Raw genomic sequence first — 19,054 nt, 5'->3', positions numbered from 1 at the left:
TTTTTCACTCCATCTTTCCACCTCCAATTTGGTCTCCCACTTCTCCTCGTTCCCTCAACCTCCGACACATATATCCTCTTGGTCAATCTTTCCTCACTCATTCTCTCCATGTGCCAAAACCATTTCAAAACACCCTCTTCTGCTCTCTCAACCACGCTCTTTTTATTTCCACACATCTCTCTTACCCTTACGTTACTTACTCGATCAAACCACCTCACACCACACATTGTCCTCAAACATCTCATTTCCAGCACATCCATCCCCCTGCGCACAACTCTATCCATAGCCCACGCCTCGCAACCATACAACATTGTTGGAACCAATATTCCTTCAAACATACCCATTTTTGCTTTCCAAGATAATGTTCTCGACTTCCACACATTCTTCAAGGCTCCAAGGATTGTCGCCCCCTTCCCCACCCTATGATCCACTTCCGCTTCCATGGTTCCATCCGCTGCCAGATCCACTCCCAGATAACTAAAACACTTTACTTCCTCCAGTTTTTCTCCATTCAAACTTCCCTCACAATTGACTTGACCCTCAACCCTACTGTACTTAATTGCCATGCTCTTATTCACAATTACTCTTAACTTTCTTCTTTCACACACTTTACCAAACTCAGTCACCATCTTCTGCAGTTTCTCACATGAATCAGCCACCAGCGCTGTATCATCAGCGAACAACAACTGATTCACTTCCCAAGCTCTCTCATCCCAAACAGACTTCATACTTGCCCCTCTTTCCAAAACTCTTGCATTCACCTCCCTAACAACCCCATCCATAAACAAATTAAACAACCATGGAGACATCACACACCCCTGCCGCAAACCTACATTCACTGAGAACCAATCACTTTCCTCTCTTCCTATACGTACACATGCCTTACATCCTCGATAAAAAATTTTCACTGCTTCTAACAACTTGCCTCCCACACCATATATTCTTAATACCTTCCACAGAGCATCTCTATCAACTCTATCATATATATATATATATATATATATATATATATATATATATATATATATATATATATATATATATTCTTTCTTTTTCTTTCAAACTATTCGCCATTTCCCGCATTAGCGAGGTAGCGTTGAGAACAGAGGACTGGGCCTTGAGGGAATACCCTCACCTGGCCCAATTCTCTGTTCCTTCTTTTGGAAAATTAAAAAAAAAACGAGAGGGGAGGATTTCCAGCCCCCCGCTCCCTCCCCTTTTAGTCGCCTTCTACGACACGCAGGGAATACGTGGGAAGTATTCTTTCTCCCCTATCCCCAGGGATAATATATATATATATATATATATTTTTTTATGCCGCTGTCTCCCATGGTTGCGAGGTAGCGCAAGGAAACAGACGAAAGAAATGGCCAAACCCACCCCCATACACATGTATATACATACGTCCACACACGCAAATATACATACCTACACAGCTTTCCATGGTTTACCCCAGACGCTTCACATGCCCTGATTCAACCCACTGACAGCAAGTCAACCCCGGTATACCACATTGATCCAATTCACTCTATTCCTTGCCCTCCTTTCACCCTCCGGCATGTTCAGGCCCCGATCACACAAAATCTTTTTCACTCCATCTTTCCACCTCCAATTTGTTTTTCTCACTTCTCCTCGTTCCCTCCACCTCCGACACATATATCCTCTTGGTCAATATTTCCTCACTCATTCTCTCCATGTGCCCAAACCATTTCAAAACACCCTCTTCTGCTCTTTCAACCACGCTCTTTTTATTTCCACACATCTCTCTTACCCTTACATTACTTACTCAATCAAACCACCTCACACCACACATTGTCCTCAAACATCTCATTTCCAGCAGATCCATCCTCCTGCGCACAACTCTATCCATAGCCCACGCCTCGCAACCGTATAACATTGTTGGAACCACTATTCCTACAAACATACCCATTATTGCTTTCCGAGATAATGTTCTCGACTTCCACACATTCCTCAAAGCTCCCAGGATTTTCGCCCCCTCCCCAACCCAATGATCCACTTCCACTTCCATGGTTCCATCCGCTGCCAGATCCACTTCCAGATATCTAAAACACTTTACTTCCTCCAGTTTTTCTCCATTCAAACTTACCTCCCAATTGACTTGACCCTCAACCCTACTGTACCTAATAACCTTGCTGTTATTTACATTTACTCTCAGCTTTCTTCTTTCACAAACTTTCCCAAACTCAGTCACCAGCTTCTGCAGTTTCTCACACAAATCAGCCACCAGCGCTGTATCATCAGCGAACAAAAACTGACTCACTTCCCAAGCTCTCTCATCCACAACAGACTGCATACTTGCCCCTTTTTCCAAAACTCTTGCATTCACCTCCCTAACAACCCCGTCCATAAACAAATTTAACAACCATGGAGACATCACACACCCCTGCCACAAACCTACATTCACTGAGAACCAATCACTTTCCTCTCTTCCTACACGTACACATGCCTTACATCATCGATAAAAACTTTTCACTGCTTCTACCAACTTGCCTCCCATACCATATATTCTTAGTACCTTCCACAGATCATCTCTATCAACTCTATCATATGCCTTCTCCAGATCCAAAAATGCTACATACAAATCCATTTGCTTTTCTAAGTATTTCTCACATACATTCTTCAAAGCAAACACCTGATCCACACATCCTCTACCACTTTTGAAACCATACTGCTCTTCCCCAATCTCATGCTCTGTACATGCCTTCACCCTCTCAATCAATACCCTCCCATATAATTTACCAGGAATACTCAACAAACTAATACCTCTGTAATGTGAGCACTCACTCTTATCCCCTTTGCCTTTATACAATGGCACTATGCATGCATTCCACCAATCCTCAGGCACCTCATCATGAGACATACATACATTAAATAACCTTACCAACCAGTTAACAATACAATCACCCCCTTTTTTAATAAATTCCACTGCAATACCATCCAAACCTGCTGTCTTGCCGGCTTTCATCTTCCGCAAAGCTTTTACTACCTCTTCTCTGTTTACCAAATCATTTTCCCTAACCCTCTCACTTTGCAAACCACCTCGACCAAAACACCGTATATCTGCCACTCTATCATCAAACACATTCAACAAACCTTCAAAATACTCACTCCATCTCCTTCTCACATCACCACTACTTGTTATCACCTCCCCATTTGCCCTCTTCACTGAAGTTCCCATTTCCTCCCTTGTCTTACACACTTTATTTACCTCCTCCAGAACATCCTTTTATTCTCCCTAAAATTTAATGATACTCTTTTACCCCAACTCTCATTTGCCCTCTTTTTCACCTCTTGCTCCTTTATCTCGACCTCCTGTCTCTTTCTTTTATACATCTCCCACTCATTTGCATTTTTCCCTGCAAAAATCGTCCAAATGCCTCTCTCTCTCTTTCACTAATAATCTTACTTCTTCATCCCACCACTAACCATATTAGCGAGGTAGCGTTAAGAACAGAGGACTGGGCCTTTGAGGGAATATCCTCACATGCTTTGTTGCTGTCTCCCACGTTTGCGAGGTAGCTAGAAACCCTCCCCTCCTTGTATTTTAACTTTCTAAAAGGGGAAACAGAAGAAGGAGTCAGGCGGGGAGTGCTCATCCTCCTCGAAGGCTCAGACTGGGGTGTCTAAATGTGTGTGGATGTAACCAAGATGAGAAAAAAGGAGAGATAGGAAGTATGTTTGAGGAAAGGAACCTGGATGTTTTGGCTTTGAGTGGAATGAAGCTCAAGGGTAAAGGAGAAGAGTGGTTTGGGAATGTCTTGGGAGTAAAGTCAGGGGTTAGTGAGAGGACAAGATCAAGGGAAGGAGTAGCACTACTCCTGAAACAGGAGTGGTGGGAGCATGTGATAGAGTGTAAGAAAGTAAATTCTAGATTGATATGGGTAAAACTGAAAGCTGATGGAGAGAGATGGGTGATAATTAGTGCATATGCACCTGGGCATGAGAAGAAAGATCATGAGAGGCAAGTGTTTTGGGAGCAGCTGAATGAGTGCGTTAGTGGTTTTGATGCACGAGACCGGGTTATTGTGATGGGTGATTTGAATGCAAAGGTGAGTAATGTGGCAGTTGAGGGAATAATTGGTATACATGGGGTGTTCAGGGTTGTAAATGGAAATGGTGAAGAGCTTGTAGATTTATGTGCTGAAAAAGGACTGGTGATTGGGAATACCTGGTTTAAAAAGAGAGATATACATAAATATATGTATGTAAGTAAGAGAGATGGCCAGAGAGCGTTATTGGATTACGTGTTAATTGATAGGCGTGCGAAAGAGAGACTTTTGGATATTAATGTGCTGAGAGGTGCAACTGGAGGGATGTCTGATCATCATTTTGTGGAGGTAAAGGTGAGGATTTGTAGAGGTTTTCAGAAGAGAGAATGTTGGGGTGAAGAGAGTGGTGAGAGTAAGTGAGCTTGGGAAGGAGACTTGTGTGAGGAAGTACCAGGAGAGACTAAGTACAGAATGGAAAAGGTGAGAACAAAGGAGGTAAGGGGAGTGGGGGAAGAATGGGATGTATTTAGGGAATCAGTGATGGCTTGCGCAAAAGATGCTTGTGGCATGAGAAGCGTGGAAGGTGGGCAGATTAGAAAGGTTAGGGAGTGGTGGGATGAAGAAGTAAGATTATTAGTGAAAGAGAAGAGAGAGGCATTTGGACGATTTTTGCAGGGAAAAAATGCAAATGAGTGGGAGATGTATAACAGGAAGAGGCAGGAGGTCAAGAGAAAGGTGAAAGAGGTGAAAAAGAGGGCAAATGAGAATTGGGGTGAGACAGTATCAGTAAATTTTAGGGAGAATAAAAATATGTTTTGGAAGGAGGTAAAGTGCGTAAGACAAGGGAGCAAATGGGAACTTCAGTGAAGGGGGCTAAAGGGGAGATGATAACAAGTAGTAGTGATGTGAGGAGGAGATGGAGTGAGTATTTTCAAGGTTTGTTGAATGTGTTTGATGACAAAGTAGCAGATATAAGGTGTTTTGGCTGAGGTGGTATGCAAAGTGAGAGGGTTAGGGAAAATGATTTGGTAAACAGAGAAGAGGTAGTAAAAGCTTTCTGGAAGATGAAAGCCGGCAAAGCAGCGGGTTTGAATGGTATTGCAGTGAAATGTATTAAAAAAGGGGGTGACTGTATTGTTGACTGGTTGGTAAGGTTATTTAATGTATGTATGATTCATGGTGAGGTGCCTGAGGATTGACGGAATGCTTGCATAGTGCCATTGTACAAAGGAAAAGGGGATAAGAGTGAGTGCTCAAATTACAGAAGTATAAGTTTGTTGAGTATTCCTGGTAAATTATATGGGAGGGTATTGATTGAGAGAGTGAAGGCATGTACAGAGCACAAGATTGGTGAAAAGCAGTGTGGTTTCAGAAGTGGTAGAGGATGTGTGGATCAGGTGTTTGCTTTGAAGAATGTATGTGAGAAATACTTAGAAAAGCAAACGGATTTGTATGTAGCATTTATGGATCTGGAGAAGGCATATGAGAGAGTTCATAGAGATGCTCTCTGGAAGGTATTAAGAATATACAGTGTGGGAGGCAAGTTGTTAGAAGAAGTGGAAAGTTTTTATCGATGATGTAAGGCATGTGTATGTGTAGGAAGAGAGGAAAGTGATTGGTTCTCAGTGAATGTAGGTTTGCGGCAGGGGTGTGTGATGTTTCCCTGGTTGTTTAATTTGTTTATGGATGGGGTTGTTAGGGAGGTGAATGCAAGAGTTTTGGAAAGAGGGGTAAGTATGCAGTCTGTTGTGGATGAAAAAGCTTGGGAAGTGAGTCAGTTGTTGTTCGCTGATGATACAGTGCTGGTAGCGAATTCATGTGAGAAACTGCAGAAGCTGGTGACTGAGTTTGGTAAAGTGTGTGAAATAAGAATGTTGAGTGTAAATGTGAATAAGAGCAAGGTTATTAGGTACAGCAGGGTTGAGGGTCAAGTCAATTGGGAGGTAAGTTTGAATGGAGAAAAACTGGAGGAAGTGAAGTGTTTTAGATACCTGGGAGTGGATTTGGCAGCGGATGGAACCATGAAAGCGGAAGTGAATCATAGGGTGGGGGAGGGAGCGAAAATTCTGGGAGCGTTGAAGAATGTGTGGAAGTCAAGAACATTATCTTGGAAAGCAAAAATGGGTATGTTTGAAGGAATAGTGGTTCCAACAATGTTATATGGTTGCGAGGCGTGGGCTATGGATAGAGTTGTGTGGAGGAGGATGGATGTGCTGGAAATGAGATGTTTGAGGACAATATGTGGTGTGAAGTGGTTTGATCGAGTAAGTAATGTAAGGGTAAGAGAGATGTGTGGTAATAAAAAGAGTGTGGTTGAAAGAGGAGAAGAGGGTGTTTTGAAATGGTTTGGTCACATGGAGAGAATGAGTGAGGAAAGATTGACAAAGAGGATATATGTGTCTGAGGTGGAGGGAACGAGGAGAAGTGGGAGACCAAATTGGAGGTGGAAAAATGGAGTGAAAAAGATTTTGACTGATCGAGGCCTGAACATGCAGGAGGGTGAAAGGTGCGCAAGGAATAGAGTGAATTGGAACAATGTGTTATACCGGGGTCGACGTGCTGTCAATGGACTGAACCAGGGCATGTGAAGCGTCTGGAGTAAACCATGGAAAGTTCTGTGGGGCCTGGATGTGGAAAGGGAGCTGTGGTTTCGGTACATTATTACATGACAGCTAGAGACTGAGTGTGAATGAATGTGGCCTTTGTTGTCTTTTCCTAGCACTACCTCACACACATGAGGGGGGAGGGGGTTGTTATTCCATGTGTGGCAAGGTGGCGATGGGACTGTATAAAGGCAGACAGTATGAATTATGTACATGTGTATATATGTATATGTCTGTGAGTGTATATATATGTATACATTGAGATGTATAGGTATGTATACTTGCGTGTGTGGATGTGGATGTATATACATGTGTATGAGCTTGGGAAGTGAGTCAGTTGTTGTTCGCTGATGATACAGCGCTGGTGGCTGATTCATGTGAGAAACTGCAGAAGCTGGTGACTGAGTTTGGTAAAGTGTGTGAAAGAAGAAAGTTAAGAGTAAATGTGAATAAGAGCAAGGTTATTAGGTACAGTAGGGTTGAGGGTCAAGTCAATTGGGAGGTAAGTTTGAATGGAGAAAAACTGGAGGAAGTAAAGTGATTTAGATATCTGGGAGTGGATCTGGCAGCGGATGGAACCATGAAAGCAGAAGTGGATCATAGGGTGGGGGAGGGGGCGAAAATCCTGGGAGCCTTGAAGAATGTGTGGAAGTCGAGAACATTATCTTGGAAAGAAAAAATGGGATGTTTGAAGGAATAATGGTTCCACCAATTTTGTATGGTTGCGAGGCGTGGGCTATGGATAGAGTTGTGCGCAGGAGGGTGGATGTGCTGGAAATGAGATGTTTGAGGACAATGTGTGGTGTGAGGTGGTTTGATCGAGTAAGTAACGTAAGGGTAAGAGAGATGTGTGGAAATAAAAAGAGCGTGGTTGAGAGAGCAGAAGAGGGTGTTTTGAAATGGTTTGGTCACATGGAGAGAATGAGTGAGGAAAGATTGACCAAGAGGATATATGTTTCGGAGGTGGAGGGAACTAGGAGAAGTGGGAGACCAAATTGGGGGTGGAAAGATGGAGTGAAAAAGATTTTGTGTGATCGGGGCCTGAACATGCAGCAGGGTGAAAGGAGGGCAAGGAATAGAGTGAATTGGATCGATGTGGTATACCGGGGTTGATGTGCTGTCAGTGGATTGAATCAGGGCATGTGAAGCGTCTGGGGTAAACCATGGAAAGCTGTGTAGGTATGTATATTTGCATGTGTGGACGTGTATGTATATACATGTGTATGAGGGTGGGTTGGGCCATTTCTTTCGTCTGTTTCCTTGCGCTACCTCGCAAACGCGGGACACAGAGACAAAGGAAAAAAAAAAATATATATATATATATATATATATATATATATATATATATATATATATATATATATATATATATATATATATACATATATGTGTATATGTATTTATTCATTTATTTACTATGCTTTGTTGCTGTCTCCCGCATTTGCGACATAGCACAACGAAACAGACGAAAGAATGGCCCAATCCACCCACATACACATGTATATACCTACATGTCCACACACGCAAATATACATACCTATACATCTCAACATATACATATATATACACACACAGACATATACATATATACACATGTACATAATTCATACTGCCTGCCTTTATTCATTCCCATAGACAACTCAACACACATGAAATAACAACCCCCTCCCCTTCATGTGTGCCACATAATGCTAGGAAAAGACAACAAAGGCCACATTCGTTCACACTCAGTCTCTAGCTGTCATGCAATAATGCACCCAAACCACAGCTCACTTTCCACATCCAGGCCCAAAGAACTTTCCATGTTTAACCCCAGACGCTTCACATACCCTGGTTCAATCCATTAACAGCACGTTGACCCCAGTATACCACATCGTTCCAATTCACTCTATTGCTTACACACCTTTCACCCTCCTGCATGTTCAGGCCCCGATCACTCAAAATCTTTTTCACTCCATTTTTCCACCTCCAACTTGGTCTCCCACTTCTCCTCGTCCCCTCAACCTCTGACACATATATCCTCTTTGTCAATCTTTCCTCACTCATTCTCTCCATGTGACCAAACCATCTCAAAACACCCTCTTCTGCTCTCTCAACCACACTCTTTTTATTACCACACATCTCTCTTACCCTATTATTACTTACTCGATCAAACCACCTCACACCACATATTGTTCTCAAACATCTCATTTCCAGCACATCCACCCTCCTGCGCACAACTCTATCCATAGCCCACGCCTTGTAACCATACAACATTGTTGGAACTACTATTCCTTCAAACATACCCACTTTTGCTTTCCTAGATAATGTTCTCGACTTCCACACATTCTTCAAGGCTCCCAGAATTTTCGCCCCCTCCCCCACCCTATGATTCACTTCCGCTTACATGGTTCCATCCACTGCCAAATCCACTCCCAGATATCTAAAACACTTCACTTCCTCCAGTTTTTCTCCATTCAAACTTACCTCCCAACTGACTTGACCCTCATGCCTACTGTACCTAATAACCTTGCTCTTATTCACATTTACTCTCAACATTCTTCTTTCACACACTTTACCAAACTCAGTCTCCAGCTTCTGTAGTTTCTCACATGAATCAGCCACCAGTGCTGTATCATCAGCAAACAACAACTGACACTTCCCAAGCTCTCTCATCCACAACAGACTGCATACTTGCCCTTCTTTCCAAAACTCTTGCATTCACCTCCCTAACAACCCCATCCATAAACAAATTAAACATCCATGGAGACATCACACACCCCTGCCGCAAACCTACATTCACTGAAAACCAATCATTTTCCTCTCTTCCCACACATACACATGCCTTACATCCTCGGTAAAAACTTTTCACTGTTTCTAACGACTTGCCTCCCACACTCTATATTCTTAATACCTTCCACAGAGCATCTCTATCAACTCTATCATATGCCTTCTCCAGATCCATAAATGCTACATACATATAAATTTACTTTTCTAAGTATTTCTCACATACTTTCTTTAAAGCAAACACCTGATCCACACATCCTCTACCACTTCTGAAACCACAATGCTCTTCCCCAATCTGATGCTCTGTACATGCATTCACCCTCTCAATCAATACCCTCCCACATAATTTCCCATGAATACTCAACAAACTTATACCTCTGTAAATTGAGCACTCACTTTTGTCCCCTTTGTCTTTGTACAATGGCACTATGCAAGCATTCCGCCAATCCTCTGGCACCTCACCATGAATCATATTATTTATCATCTTATTATTTTTTATTTTGCTTTGTTGCTGTCTCCCGCATTAGCGAGGTAGCGCAAGGAAACAGACTAAATAATGGCCCAACCCACCCACATAAACATGTTTATACATACACGTCCACACATGCAAATATACATACCTATACATCTCAATGTATATATATATATACACACACAGACATATACATATATACACATGTACATAATTCATACTGCCTGCCTATATTCACTCCCATAGCCACCTCACAACACAAAATAACCACCCTCTCCCCTCTTATGTGTGGGAGGTAGTGCTAGGAAAAGACAACAAAGGCCACATTCGTTCACACTCAGTCTCTAGCTGTCATGTAATAATGCACCGAAACCACAGCTCCCTTTCCACATCCTCCACATCCAGGCCCCACAGAACTTTCCATGGTTTACCCCAGACACTTCACATGCCCTGGTTCAATCCACTGACAGCATGTCAACCCCGGTATACCACACTGTTCCAATTCACTCTATTCCTTGCACACCTTTCACCCTCCTGCATGTTCAGGCCTCAATCACTCAAAATCTTTTTCACTCCATCTTTCCACCTCCAATTTGGTCTCCCACTTCTCCTTGTTCCCTCCACCTCTGACACATATATCCTCTTTGTCAACCTTTCCTCACTCATTCTCAATATGTGACCAAACCATTTCAAAACACCCTCTTCTGCTCTCTCAAAGACACTCATCTTATTACCACACATCTCGCTTACCCTATTATTACTTACTCGATCAAACCACCTCACACCACATATTGTCCTCAAACATCTCATTTCCAGCACATCCACCCTCCTGTGCACAACTCTATCCATAGCCCACACCTCGCAACCAGACAACATTGTTGGAACCACTATTCCTTCAAACATTCCCATTTTTGCTTTCCAAGATAATGTTCTCGACATCCACACATTCTTCAAGGCTCCCAGAATTTTTGCCCCCTCCCTAACCCTATGATTCACTTCCGCTTCCATGGTTCCATCCGCTGCCAAATCCACTCCCAGATATCTAAAACACTTCACCTCCTCCAGTTTTTTCCATTCAAACTTAATTAATTCAAACCTATGAATCGTACATACATTAAATAACCTTACCAACCAGTCAATGATTCAGTCACCCCCTTTTTTAATAAATTTCTCTGCAATACCATCCAAACCCGCTGCCTTGCTGGCTTTCATCTTCCGCAATGCTTTTACTACCTCTTCTCTGTTTACCAAATCTTTTTCCCTAACCCTCTCACTTTGCACACCACCTCGACCAAAACACACTACATCTGCCACTCTATCATGAAACACATTCAACAAACCTTCAAAATACTCACTCAATCTCCTCACATCACCACTACTTGTTATCACCTCCCCATTAGCCTCCTTCACTTTAGTTCCCATTTGCTACCTTGTCTTACGCACTTTATTTACCTCCTTCCAAAACATCTTTTTATTCTCCCTAAAATTTACTGATACTCTCTCACCCCAACTCTCTTTTGCTCTCTTTTTTGCCCCTTGCACCTTTCTCTTGACCTCCTGCCTCTTTCTTCTATACATCTCCCACTCATTTGCAATATTTCTCTGCAAAAATCGTCCAAAGACCTCTCTCTTCTCTTTCACTAATAATCTTACTTCTTCATCCCACCACTCACTACCCTTTCTAATCTGTCCACTTCCCACGCTTCTCATGCCACAAGCATCTTTTGCGCAAGCCATCACTGCTTCCCTAAATACATCCCATTCCTCCCCCACTCCCCTCACCTCCTTTGTTCTCACCTTTTTCCATTCTGTACTCAGTCTCTCCTGGTACTTTCTCACACAAGTCTCCTTCCCAAGTTCACTTACTCTCACCACTCTCTTCACCCCAACACTCTCTCTTCTTTTCTGAAAACCTCTGCAAATCTTCACCTTCGCCTCCACAAAGCAATGATCAGACATCCCTCCAGTTGCACCTTTCAGCACATTAACATCCTAAAGTCTCTCTTTCTTGCGCCTATCAATTAACACATAATCCTATAACGCTCTCTGGCCATCTCTCCTACTTACATACATATACTTATGTATATCTCTCTTTTTAAACCAGGTACCCCCAATCACCAGTCCTTTTTATCAGCACACAACTCCACAAGCTCTTCACCATTTCCATTAATAACACTGAATGCCCCTGGCATGAAATTATACCCTCAACTGAAACATTACTCACCTTCCCATTTAAATCACCCATCACTAATAGCTGGTTTCATACATCAAAACTGCTGACACACTCATTCAGATGCTCCCAAAACACTTGCCTCTCATGATCATTTTTCTCATGACCAGGTGTATAAGCACCAATAATCATCCATCTCTTGCCATCCACTTTCAGTTTTATCCATATCATTCTAAAATTTACATCCTTACACTAATCACACACTTCCACAATTCCTGCTTCAGGAGTAGTGCTACTCCTTCCTTGGCTCAGCCTCTCACCAACCCCTGACTTTACTCCTAAGACATTTCCAAACCATTTTTCTCCTTTTATCTTGACCTTTGATCCACTCAGAGCCAGAACATCCAGGTTTCTTTCCTCAAACATAATACCTATCTCTCCTCTCTTCTCATCTTGGTTACATCTACACGCATTCCAACCCCCAAAAGTGAGCCTACGAGGAGATGCACACTCCCTGCCTGGCTCCTTCTGTTTCCTCTTTTAGAAATCTAAATACAAGAAGGGGAGGATTTCTAGCACCCAACTCCCACCTTTTAGGTTGCCTTCTATGACATGCAGGGAATACAGTGGTAGAATTAATTCTTCCCTACCTCAGGGATAAAAAAAATTTCAACAAAATATGTTAAGTTCTCACCAAAGAACATTATGTTACCTGAAATGTCTGGGTAGTACTGGGGTGAGTGGTGTTCCTGGCTGTTTAATCTCAGGAGGTGTGCCAATGATGAACTGACGACATGCTTCAATTTCTCTTACAAGTTCCTATAAAAGTAAATATATCAGGTAATAACCTCTCAATAGCTTTGTGAAAGTGTACAGCTGATTAGTTTTACTGAAGTATTTTTGTTTTCAACAAACAATTACAAATACAAGTTATTTTCATATTTTTGCTCATAAGTAAAACAACTTTTGTTTAAACTTAAAAGCAGAAAGTCAAAACTAAAAATAAACATCCAAAAAAATTCCAAAATAATCTCCCAAGAGTTTATGATATAAGCACATACCCATCTACATCAAGTCTACTTGAACAGTTAGATCATGAATACTGTACAAGCATTCCCTTATTTAACACTGCTGCTTAACATAATTTCATTTCAAAATATCTGATATACTAGGAAACTAATTCAGCTAACACAGGATCTGATGTATTTTAACATGGCCTGATTAAGTCAACTGATGAAACAGAAAACATCTCTTCTGCTTGAGGACTTAATCATTTGTTATGTAAAGGGGTGCAAATGAAAATAACAATAGGAATTAATGCAAAAATATGTGCTGTCCATGATAAACAGTACACTAGATAAATAATACTGTATTAATTCTAACCAAAGATGGCAAAGGTCAAAAATGCCAACCTAAGAGAACCTGCAATGAAATTTGGCCAGCAGGCCTACTGCATGGCATATATCATACTTGATTCACAATACTATTGTTTTCTGCAGCCTCACATTAATGTGGTATTTTTCTCAACCATCAATGCAATTTTCTTTTGAAGGTTTCATTGCTCACTCCAGCACAGGCAGACAGTGTAAAACTTACCAAACTGTTCATTCTTCCTCTAGTTGGTAGTTAATAGGTGCTATCTTTACTGGGGTAAATCATCACAGTTGTGGCAAGCCTAGCCAGCCAACAGCTTGTAACCTGAATTTACCCAGGGGTAATTACCTATTTGTATGGAGAGGGAGTTTAACACTCATGAGGCCCTATCCCTTGAATATTCTCTACTATCATACAACCTCTTGAATATATTTTAGTTGTTTACATTAACCATGTCCACAATCATTCTGTTCCAATCATTCAACTCCCCACTCTTGATTTACATGTTTGATTCAAGCCATTTTTAGAATAACATGCACGGTCCATTTACACCTTTATTCAAATCTAAGTTGGTTTATCTTTGGAATTACATGATCATCTATGGGCTGGTAGCATGGTAGTATGATGTTGCCAGCACTGTATGAGAACTATGCATATGTGCAGTGTGAATACAGCCTATAGTAACAGAGTGCTACAATATTCTGTCCTAAAGTATACTATATATTGCATATGTTTGGCCTCCTGCATCATGTTACCAAAGTGTCTTTAAGTTCTCCTGGTACCAGTGGCACTAAGAAGCATAAGATCATTACTGCTGAGTTTAAGAAAGATGTGCTCAAATGATATGAGAGAGCTGGACAAACAGCTGATATTAAGTATGCCCTTGGACTTATTGAATCTACTTTATCCCCAGTATCAATAATTTACCATCTCTAAGAAGTGAGTGTTACTCTACTTCATGTACCATCCTGATTATTCCTTCATTATTATCACTGTATATCTGTTCTGGATCATTGTAATTCTTTGGAAAGTTATTTAATAATAACATTATACTTTTCTTACCTAACGTTACTACAGCCACTATGTATTGACTAATTGAGCCACCTTTCACTGTTTCTTGAAACAGTAAGCTCTCTTTTACTAAGAGGGATAATCCTCCCCCACTTTTTGCATTCTCTTTCCTTTCTTGCCATCATGCCCATGTAGGCATGACCCCCACTGAAAGGCTGGTGACCTAACAAGGGTTGGTAGTTTACTTCTAACTTTAATCCAAAAATATTCCTTGTAACTCTGGAGAAAAATGAAGTCTCTTCATTTTTCTTACAGAGCATTCATTATATTTTTTCAGTACTTTCCTGTAGATTTTCAGATAAGCTGTGTATCTAATCAGTCTGTTTGTTCTGCAGTATATCAATTTCTTGTCATCCCCTATGTTGCTATGCATAAGTTATACTACATCCTTCTCTTCTTTCATCACTGCATAGTTGCACTTTCGACTTTTCAAGTTAATTCAGGTGTTCTGTTCCATCAATCTTGTTTGCAAAGAGCTTTTGGATATCTCAAGCTTCTTTATTAATGCTGATTTTGCCAGTGACCACAGAACATAGCAATATTCAATTTTGCTTCTTGTGCACACATCGAACACTTTCATCACCATCATACCTAAAGATGTTAAAGTTTTCATCATCTATGTGAAAACCAAATCAGGAAGAATGCCTGCTATCATGGATGAATAATGAGTAAAAGTCAGTAGCAGTACCTACGTATTCAAAGCATTAACATGAGGTAAACTTTGCAAGGAAAAATTTAAAGAATTGTTTACATTTACTTTACACTTCATATGCATGCCACAGTATAACAATAGTATGACTAGGGAAACTATGACCTTGGCAGCTTAAGGCAGAGACACACATGCATACATATATCCCTATACCTCTCATTCTTACTATTATGGGGAAGAAGTCTGACATCTTTACACAGCCTAAACCAACAAAATAAGAGGCCAATAAATGCGAGCAGGGTAACAGGTCCAACGTAGTCCAGACAGCAAACCACTAAAGCCAGTCGATTCATACCTGCGTATCAAACACTAAAGCTGTTCATTCTACCCTTCTTTTCAGTTTGAGAGAAGCTAGAAATGGATTCAGATACAAGAGAATATCAAGACTAAGCAAATGTACACGATCCACAAAAATGAAACAAGAGGAAAGCATAAAACATGCCTCACCAGAAAACAAAAGTTTGGAATTGTTGGTTCAAATAATAAAAACCCAAGATCAGAGAATAATGCAATTAAAGTTGGAAGTAATGAGACTATTTATCCGTCTACCTACACCTGCTTACTCTGGGAACTCCCATCAAAGTGGTCAACAAGTCAAAGTCTCCACTTATCCCTGTCCTTACATGCCTCCCTCACATACATCACACATTCTTCCACCATTTCTCTTCCTCCAGTACTCTTCCACTACATTTCCATATTTCACAAGTGGTCCTCTTCTCATACCAATTCCTATTGTACTACCATACACTCTCCTCTATCTTGCATTCTTTCTACATGCCCAAACCACCTCAAAGTATTACATTTCACCCACTCTACCACTCCATAATTCATTCCCTTTGCATTCCCTGCCATACTACACCTGTCATACACCCCCTCATTTCTTTCTTCATTCCATTTAGTCAGGCCAAATGTTACTCTCAAATAGCTTATCTCCACAGCCTGGATTATTGACCTCTGTGATTCATTCCATGTCCATGTTTTGGTTGATAAGGTCAGGGTTGAGAGGATATGCTGTCCCTTAATCCGTTCTTCACTTCCATACCTACACCCCTATCCTTCATTACTCTATTAAGGATCCAATGAAACTTCTACCCTCTTATGCTCCCTTTCTTATCTCTCCTTCCATATCACCAAACTTACTGAAGACATCCTCAAAATATCTAAATTCTCTCACCCCTTCAGCTCTTTTTCCGCCCATATTTTTAACACGGTTTGTACATTTTATTCTTTCACTATATAGGGTCTTGCAAAGTCTGTGCTTTCACTCTACTTCCTTCTGAATACCATCACTCTGCTTTTACTTGTATTTACCTTCAATCAGCTCTGCTTCCACACATCATAAAACATACTTATAACATGAAACTCCTCTTCACTCTCAGCAAACAAAACAGTATCAACTGCAAATGGGCTTGTTACCAGCCATGATACCTTAACACCACACTCCATCTCTGCACTTCTTTCCTTAATTTTGCTTTCATCTCTCTTATCACTCCATCCATATATGTTAAAAAGCCATGGTGACATCACACAGCCCTGCCTCACATTCATAGGCATACCAAAACTTTCATTCAATTTTTCGTTCACTCTTACACAGGCATTTGCTACTCTATAGAAGGCTTTCACACCATCCAGCAGTTGTCCCCATACCCCATATATCCTAAAAACATCGCATAAAGCATTCCACTCAACTCAGTCTTACGCTTTCTCCAGATCCATAAAACCTGCATACAACTTCTTACCTTTCTCCAAATACTTTTCCACAATCATTTTCACCACAAAAAACATATATACATGTCCACTAACTTTCCTAAAACCCCCTTGTTCCTCACTTATTCTGAATTCAGTAACTTCCATCACTCTCTCAATCAACACTCTTGCATACGCTTTTCCTGGTATACATAAAAGACTTACTCCCCTGTAATTTCTACATATATCCTTAGCTCCTTTTCCTCTGTATAAAGGAACAATAATAGCTTTCACCCAATCCTCAGGCACAACCTTCTGTTTCCATGCTACATTACTTACCAAATGCATCCAACCTATCACATTTTCTCCTCCATATTTCAGCATTTCAGCAATAATCCTATCCTTTCTAGGTGAATTTACTACCTTCTGCCTCATTATTGACCTTTTTACTGCCCCTTTTGCTGTAGGCCCTTGCACTTGTATCCTCTTCCTTTCATCCTCCATAGCCATGCATGTAACGACTGCAGCCTCATCTTCACCACATTCATAAATTCTTCAAAATACTCTTCCCATCTTCCTTTTGATTCAGCAACTCCCCTTTCATACTTCTCACACCAACATTGCTATTCTCACATCCACCCCTTTCCTTTTCCACCTATTTCCTGTAAAATTTCTTATTTTCCCTAAAATTTTCACTCAACTTTCTTCTACAATCTTCATCTACTCTTCTGGTTGCTTTCCTCTATCAGCTTATTATTCTGCTAACACATCCTGAATTCTTTCCTCCTCCTTTGTTGAACTTCTACTGATATATTCCTTTCAATCAGTCTACTATATGCCTTTTTCTTCTGTTCCACAGCATTTCTAATTTCATCTGTCCACCATGCATTTCCCTTTCTATTTCCTATCTCTCATGACCTTGTATCCAACTACTAATTCTACAACCTTTGATAGTCATTCTTTCAAAATTTTAAACCTCATTCACACATGAATGTATTACTACACTTACTGCACTTCCATCTAAACTTTCAATCATCCTCCTTTCATACTTCTACTTGCAATCTTTCTGATTCATCTCACTTTCCAACACATATTTCTCCATTCTTCCTTACACCACACCTCCACTTCTCCCTGATCATCACACCCACAAGTAATGTAAAATGGTTAGAGTCTCCAAAGAAACCTCTTATAACTCTAGTGTCTAGCATAGCCTTTCTCAAGCTTTCATCCATAACCACATGGTCAACCAAACCATTTTGCACTTCTCTTCCAATATCTTTCATTCATGTATACTTATGGATCATCTTATGTCAAAAAAAGGTGTTTGCAAGGAATAAACCCCTCTCAGTAGACATCTACAAGATAACTTCCATTCTCATTTAATTCTGGCATTCCCATTCACCAACTACCAACTATCTTGCCAATTTTGGCATTCCCATTCACCAACTAACAACTATCTTGCCAATTTCATCACATTCCAGGTCTGATTCATGTTGCCCATTACAAATACCTTTCTTGCCATCTCAAAATCATCCATACAGTCATTCAAATTTCTCTAGAAATGCTTCATTTCATCCTTATCTCACAAAGTCTTCATCTTCACAGCTGCATATACACATAACCATGCATGCTTCACAATTCCAATCTTTCCTTTCACCAACAATATTCTTGATCCATTCCATCCATATAATAACCTTCCTTACACTAAAGCTGTTCAATTTTTTCTTCTTTTCAATTTGAAATTAGCCAGAAATGGATTCAGATAAGGGAGAATATCAGGACCAGGCAAATGTGAGAAGATCTACAAAAAGGAAGCAAGAGGAAAGGATAAACCATGCAACAACAAAGAACAAAAGTTTAGCACTGTTGGCTCAAATAATATAAAACTAAGATCAGAGATTACTGCAGTTAGACATGGAACTAATGAAACTCCAAAAGCAATCTCAGGATCAAGAGAGGTGTCATGAAATGACAGAACTCAGGAAATTAAAATTTAAGAGAAATGATCAGTTGATTGGGTTGATAAAGCATATAATCAGGGAAATGAAGTCAGAGCAATTAAAAAGCAGGTCAGGTTAGAGGGCACTACTTTATACAATAAGATTTGGGCATCTTGAATATTTCCAAACTTCTAGTACTTTGCACACGTCATCCCATCCCAAAAGGCTCTGGATGCCTTACAAATATGAATTT

General features: G+C 40.7%; 1 protein-coding gene across 1 annotated transcript in view; it reads right to left on the bottom strand.

Annotated features, from left to right (window-relative positions):
• Window positions 1-19,054, bottom strand: part of Mekk1 (mitogen-activated protein kinase kinase kinase 4) — a 1,037,736-nt gene that overhangs the window by 473,729 nt on the left and 544,953 nt on the right. The window contains exon 18 of the mRNA XM_071674802.1: window positions 12,734-12,840. Coding sequence (XP_071530903.1) covers window positions 12,734-12,840 — 107 coding nt within the window. The remainder of the gene's footprint in view (window positions 1-12,733; window positions 12,841-19,054) is intronic.

This window comes from Panulirus ornatus, chromosome 20, assembly GCF_036320965.1.
Source record: "Panulirus ornatus isolate Po-2019 chromosome 20, ASM3632096v1, whole genome shotgun sequence".
In the NCBI taxonomy this organism is placed as follows: Eukaryota; Metazoa; Arthropoda; class Malacostraca; order Decapoda; family Palinuridae; genus Panulirus; species Panulirus ornatus.
The sequence above is the reverse complement of the archived record's forward strand: the minus strand, read 5'-3'. Positions and strand labels throughout refer to the sequence as shown.